The sequence below is a fragment of the Miscanthus floridulus genome, chromosome 19, assembly GCF_019320115.1.
Source record: "Miscanthus floridulus cultivar M001 chromosome 19, ASM1932011v1, whole genome shotgun sequence".
NCBI lineage: Eukaryota > Viridiplantae > Streptophyta > Magnoliopsida > Poales > Poaceae > Miscanthus > Miscanthus floridulus.
In genome coordinates, this window is record NC_089598.1 from 3006397 (window position 1) to 3013715 (window position 7319).

General features: G+C 43.9%; 1 protein-coding gene across 1 annotated transcript; it reads right to left on the reverse strand.

Moving 5' to 3' along the window:
- Positions 1 to 1835: 1835 nt before the first annotated feature.
- LOC136527488 (uncharacterized) lies at positions 1836 to 6293 on the reverse strand. Its single transcript, XM_066520240.1, has 2 exons — positions 6121 to 6293; positions 1836 to 4497 (listed from the first exon to the last, which is right to left on the reverse strand). The coding sequence occupies exons 1-2, from the start codon at positions 6125 to 6127 to the stop codon at positions 2384 to 2386; spliced, it is 2121 nt and encodes a 706-aa protein (XP_066376337.1). The 5' UTR covers positions 6128 to 6293; the 3' UTR covers positions 1836 to 2383.
- Positions 6294 to 7319: the final 1026 nt, after the last annotated feature.

Genomic DNA, 7319 nt, shown 5'->3' on the forward strand with positions numbered 1-7319 from the left:
CTGTCAAAAGCATTACCTAATATTTTTCATATGCAAAACACACAGTGCCCCAAGCAAAGGCCTGGGAGTGTACATTGTGGATACTATATATGTTCTATGATGAGTAACACCGGTGCCTACAGGAGACACCCCTTAAGGGTAAGTTTGAACCTCTTCACCCGTAGTATAAAAACTTCATAAATGGTATGAAATACTAAACTGAAACTTGTTTTCTTGTAGTGGAGAGAAGAGAAAGGAATGAAAAGAGACCCATACAAGGATGACCAACTCTTAGAGCTCGTCGGCGACCTTTGCAACTTCATATTGGACCAGATTGTACACGTCAGAGGCGCCTACCATGATCGAGAGTCTGACTTAGGTACAAATTCTCAGTACCAACACCTTCGTGAGACTGAAAGGCTAGCTCTAGGACGTTGATAACAATGTGTATGAAATTTGTATATTTAATGATGGATTGTATATATATATCATTACGAATTGGACTTGTAATTGTACTTTATATAATACTATTGTGCTTGTAGTCGCGTTCGGAACGTTGGTCGCGTGGCGTTCGGCAACGCGAACGCGGTTCGGAACGTTGGTCGCGTGGCGTTCGGCAACGCGAACGCGGATGCTGGATGGAATACGCAGAAACAAACAGTTCTGGTCGAATTTGAATTATAAATTTGAATTTTTTTTTGTGGGAAAACGTACTGTAGGGGCGGTTCTAGATTGAACCGCCCCTACAAATAGGTATTATAGAGGCGGCTGGCACTACAGCCGCCCCTACAAATAGATTTGTAGGGGCGGTTGGTTCTTGAGCTACCCCTACAAATAGATTTGTAGGGGCGGTTCGTAATACCAGCCGCCCCTACAAATCTATTTGTAGGGGCGGCTCAATCACCAACCGCCCCTATAAATCGATTTGTAGGGGCGGCCTGGGAACCGCCCCTACAAATACATGATTTGTAGAGACGGTTCGGTAGGGGCGGCTGGCCAAACCGCCCCTACAAAGGGTTACCAGCCGCCCCTAAAAATGCTTTTTGTAGTAGTGTGATATATGCCATGTTTGATTGCTCTTGTCCACCTGATAGTATGGAAGAAATTTTCCATCGAAGCAGCAAGAGAATTCTTCCATATGATTTTCCCCCCATCATTGCATCATGGTTTCAGAATCCGGCGGTGGCGAAGTCCCGGAGTTGCTGCCGGGAAGCCGGAAGCCCCCGCTGCCAAAGTGCTTCTGCACCGCCTTCAACACCCGCCGGTACGCCGCCGCGGCAGCCACCATCTGCCCGCCGGTCTCCTTGGATTGAAGCGGCGTGAGAGACGAGGGGCGACGGCAGAGAAGATTGCCTGGCTCATATTACTTTAAAGAAAAAAATCAATCATTTTGGAAAGAACGTTTTTGAATGATTCGAGTCACTGTTACGGTCGTTGTGGAATCCGGATTATTTGCACAAGCTCATAGCTCATATTATCACTTTTACCGAAATTCGTACAGATCGGGTAGTACATCCTTATTTTCCATCATGATGCAGCGTTCAGTCTCAGGCTCTCAGCGATCATGTTTTCTAAGCTACTGTTTTAAGGTGTTTAGTTCTGCAAATTGAAGCAATCTGCAAAGAGTTCAAAACCTGGACAGGCCATGTTAACAGACTATTAGGGAACAAAACATTCATTACAACGGAACTTAGGAGCATGTGGCATCATTCCATGAAGTCAATGAAGGGTGAAACAATTGTACACGCGTCATTGTTTCTTGTTGCAAACAACGATAATATCACCATCAAAGGCATTTCTTGATGCATGGGGCAAAGTAGTACCCCCACAGCCCACGTACTGAGAGATTTAAGAACAGTAGCAGGTAAGAGTTTGAGCAGCTCAATAGAACATCATTTACAGGACCTTGAACATCGCACCCAACAAATAACTCAGTCAAGCTCAAAATGCTACTATGTAACCTCTATTCTAGAGCAGTTACAAATTTACCAACTGATTAACAGTTTAGACACTGATCACAAGAAAAACAAATCATCACGAAGCCTACAAGAACCGAATAAAATGGGACCAGAATCTCTGAAGGCAACCAGAGCAGAGGCTCACCAATTTACCAAAGATTTCACAAAATACATCATGTTGCTGATATCCTCAAGGATCTCCTGTGTGGAGGGCTGAAGGCAAGACCACGGAATAGAAGACATTGACAGTGATCCCATTGAGGATAGCAGCAGCAGATTGCAACTTTGAAATACCCTTATATCCAAGAAATGGTGTGAAACGATGGACAATACTATGACCTATGGACCTTTCACAAATAAATTATCTACAACAACAACAACAAAAGGTAATGGGCTGATCACTCGATCTTCCAAATTTTGGATTTGCAAGAAAATGTACTGCAGTATTAACTTGATGAGGACGTGTCGACCTCCTTCCCATGATCTTCATTTATTGTTCTTCGCAGTCGTTTCAACCAGATCTCATAGTCCATCGGGTATGGAGTTCCACAAAGGCTGTCGACGTAATCCGCAAAAGCTTTTAACACTGCTGAGATGTCGCCCAACTTCTGCTGTATAACTCTCCTCGACCATGATGTCTCCCTCCACTGAAGTGCACTTTCAACAGAGTCAAGCTCGGGGCAAACTCCACCACAAGAGAAATATAGAAGATAAATTAAACTTTCTGCGTCAGATGCTCCACATAGTTTTCCTTCCTGGAGTGCAAATGTAGATGAGAAGAATAGATTCATTACTGGCCGATCCCTATCTTCTAGGATAGCATGACCCCATCCAATAAGCACAAAATATGGATGCCTTGAACCATTATTGACACGGATCACATTCTCTGGCCGGATATCACCATGACGGATTCCTGCAGAAGCTGCTGCAGCAAGAGCCGATAAACAGTCATGGCAACATCTCAGAGCCTCCTCAACACCGAACAATCCATTCCGTATCAGATTTGAAATGGTCTCACCAACTGGTGAGGTGACAAGCATTGGAGTACTGCACCATGGATGACCACAACTTCCATTTGAGCTAGGCTTGTTACATGGGCCTGGATGGATGACCCGTCCAGAAGATACCATCTGTGGTATATATCTGCTAGAAATACATCGTTGCTTCATCACAGTCAGTACTTTGGTCTGCCTCTGTACTTGGTACCAAGAGTTCATATCCTCCCATGCTGGTTCCAAATGAGAAGGACTGGAGCCTACATACAGCAAATAGGTTTTCGTAGGTTCTTCTACTGGAGTAGAAGTATAAATAGGAGGATCACTGTCTGTTAGGATGTCATTGATTTGAAAACCTTTCTGTGTGTAAGCATCATCCATCAATACAACAGATCCTATTTCAAGCCTTAGGGTTTCATGTGGTTTCACATCAACAGCTGCTTCCTCCTGAACTTCGACAATTTCAGGAGAATGACTTCGCTGTTGGAATCGAAATAAGCCATTACCATTAGCTTGTCTGTCAACCAAATGTCTTTCTGATCTTCGACTTTGTAGCCTTGAACTATGTTCAGTTGCCAGTTCATGGAGAGAATACTTAGGCTCTCCATAAAATTGGATCATTGAGTGAAATATTGCAATGAGAACCTGAAGGGTCCCAATGTCTCCCCAGTTAGCATTCCCAAGTTTGTTCCATACTCGATCTATGGAAGAAACTGACATTTTGGCATGTTTCTTTATCCATTCAGCAGCACAGTCATAAACATTGTTCAGATCAAAATCCAGCTTGTTCAAATCACCTTGCACTTTTACCACTCCTCCAAACTGTGAATCAACAAGAAGCAAGTAAACACAGTCTGAATTGCGAACAACAGTGGAGGATCTGCCAAGGCTTCGAGATAGTAGGACACGCAGAGCAAAGAACAGTGCCTCCCCTAAGACAGCAGGAGATGGCTCCTGGTCACCCTGTGTGGAAACCATTCCAATATCAGGTCTCAACAAAGCCAATACGACAATATGATCCCATCTTCCTTGTGAATGCTTCAAATTCTTCAGTAGTACAGCGGTTGCACAAACACCATCGAGTTTTCCACTGCTAATAGCCTTCTCAGCAGGATAAAATTTGGAGCTTGTGCTGTGTATACAGGCAACTGAGAATGGCATTGCTTCATCAGGACCCCAGAAAGTTTGCCACAGTCCTTTAATGCCTGCGTGAAGGAAATCCTCTAAAGCAAGATATGCAGTAGCTTCAAAAACATCTGATGTCGATGCATATAGAGCATTTGGCATCCGTACTAGCTGCTGAAAAGTAACACCCTCCAGAGCGTAATCAAAATTCTGTAATTCTGTAAGGTCGAAAGGAACATCAAAAGCTGGCTTCCTGAAACCACAATCTTCACTGTGACCAGAGAACCAATCCTCTAGGCTGGAAGTTAAAAGCTCACTGTCCACAAACTTCCGGAGAAAATCTTTGCATGTTGATGATGAGAAATTACGGTGCCGGCCTCGTGACGAAGTGCTAGACTTCTTTGGTGCTGAACCGACTGATATATGGTCAGGCGATTGGTCTGCAAAATTATGTCAAATCCCGAGTTACTAAGTGTAAAGTTTGTACAAATGGATGTTCAAGTAATATAATATGAAAGCTTCGAGGAACTATAGGATCCAAGATGAGCAATCAAACGATAAGTAGAAGATAAACAATAGGGTACTGAAGATAGCAAGTGTAGCATGAAACAATACATCACAAGGAAAACTGGCACAAAGATGTCTACTTGGTTTAATCAATCAACACCTTAGCACAATACTAGTACAATCATATATGGGCATGATTTTTTTGGATGTACCCAATAAGTCCATACAAGTCAAAGAAAAAGCGTAGAAACTTAAATATGGATCCAATATTCAGGACGATCAGAGAACGATCACCAATGTACTAACAAAAATGACTTCTCAAGTCAACCTGAATTTACCACGATGATCACTAGAATTAGAAACCCAAGAAATACAGAGAATCAGAGATAACCAAATATGAGCAGTAACTTTATTTACTGTACAATAGAATTCTGAGTAACCAAACGTAGTAATCCCATCCTATCCCTCATTCCTTCTACAAAACTTTACATGAGCATATCCCCCCACCTCCACCACAAAAAAACAGTGAAACTTGATAGTCTGCCAGCGCCAAAGATTATTGTATCATGTAGTCACTGATGCAAGGGCACTGTAGATGTTTACAGTTACAGAATATACGATATCAACTTCTGCTTTATAGATCTCAAATGACTGAAATTCCAAATGAACTGAATTGACAGTCCTACATTTTGCAATCTTTACTCCATTTAGATTGTGTCACAAGGGGGGCACAAGAACATAGCATTGCTGCTGACCGAAGTATACATGGGATCTATGCTTGGACACCACAAAAACTCACAAACTTAGGTGGATGAATATGCAATGAATTCTAAAATGTGGTATATTATTCAACTAAACTTGTGATTGGGGGGCTGTGGATTTGTAATTTCCGTAACACCATTCCATTTTCAAGCTAACCCACAGGACTGGAATGAACTTGCTTTCCTTTCTGCATAGAAGAAGAATATACCCATCCCAATTTCGTTCACACACGATCCTGATTCCTGAAACCTAAAACTGAGTAGGATACATTCCCAAGACTGAACTGGTCCAACTCCAACCTTAAAATAGGAAGTTAAATCTTATCAACAAGCACACATGAGCTGCAAAACATTCACAGCCCACCTCATAGCATGCGAAACACTCGCCCGATATCAAGCTAACTATAGAGCCCGCATCAAGCACCAAATTCGAAGCTAAAATCAAAGGCTGGGATCCTAATGGTCTTAAGCCATACATTGGCACTGCAAAAAATTGAAGCTTTGCCTGCAGCTCCCCCCAAATCGCCCGCCACATCCACTCAAAAGAATCAAGAAAATCAAAGAGCAGCACAAGCAATCCGCCCAGGACAGGATTTGTTGTGCTTCGACTAAGGTGCAGGCCCGAACCGTGGGGAGCAAAAAAATCCGGCCGAATCGAAACTGCGCCTCCCAAACTCGTACAGCTCAGGGAAACCCCGCGGCAGATCTAGAACGGAGCTATCAACTACCCCCAAGAAGGAAACCAAGTCCAGCAGAGCGATAGAGAGATGAGGGGAGAGGGGTCGTATTTCGTACCTTCCATGAGGCGGCCGGGTCGTCGTTCTCGTCGGGCCGGCGGCTAGATTGGAGCGGCTGCTGGAGCTGGAGCGGTAGGGCGACGACTACTCCCAACCGCCTCGGCGCAGCTCCGTGGTCGCTGGACGGCCGCCCCAGCCCCAAGAAAAGACATCCGTCGCCCTCCGGAAACAGACGGAAGGAGATGGAAAAAGGTGGGGGTTTTATTATTTAGGGAAATCGATCGCCTTCTTCGGTTTTCTTCTTTCTTCTTTCCACCGATCCCCCAATTCCGGTGGTGAGCGAGAGAGCTTGACTGGCTGCGACGCCCGATCCCCCCTTTTCCTCCCTCGATGGCTCGACTGTCGACTCGACCACTTCTGTTTTTTTACTGGGGAGGCGGGAGCAGAGCAGAGCTTACCTTTTTGTGCGTGCAGGTGCAGCGGTGCAGCAGTGCGGTTGAGTGAGGTGCCTGTGTGCGTGCGCTGTAGCTGAGCTGTGCTGTTTTGGGCTTTTGCTCCTGGGGCTCATTTAGTTGGGTGAAGTTTTGGATTTTGGTTACTGTAGCACTTTTATTTTTATTTGATAATTAATATTTAATCATGGATTAATTAGGCTTAAAACGCTCGTCTCGTGATTTTCAACCAAACTGTGCAATTAGTTCTTTTTTTCGTCTACATTTAATGCTCCGTGCATGCATCGCAAGATTTGATGTAATAACTACTGTGGCACTTTTTTGAAAAAGTTTTTGAACTAGACAAGACCTTAATTTCTTTGCTGCTTCGTTCGTTTCGTTGGACTACCCTGTTTGTTGGCTGGCATGGGCTGCAAGCATGAGATGGAGGATTTGTTTGGCTATTCCGACTGTTAAGCGGTATTTTTCAACGAACGAACGGTGTTTTCTTCTTACAGTATTTCAAAATAAGTCAAATTTCAGTGAAGCAAACAGGGAATTATGTCTGCTGTGGGTTTGAGGTTTGAATAATACTAGTCCTAATTTGTAGCCTTGCAGATAGAAATTAAACGAAACTGTCATTTATGGAATAGGTGACCACCCACTGCACAGCACACTTTGTTGAGTAAACCATACAGTATGGAGGATCGGAAGCTGACTGAGATCAGTATCCATGCGCTCTCATGGTAAGCAGACAAGATAACAGTAGGCGGTTTAACTAACCATGCTGCGGTTTAATCACCTGACCTCATGCTCTTCCCAGGTA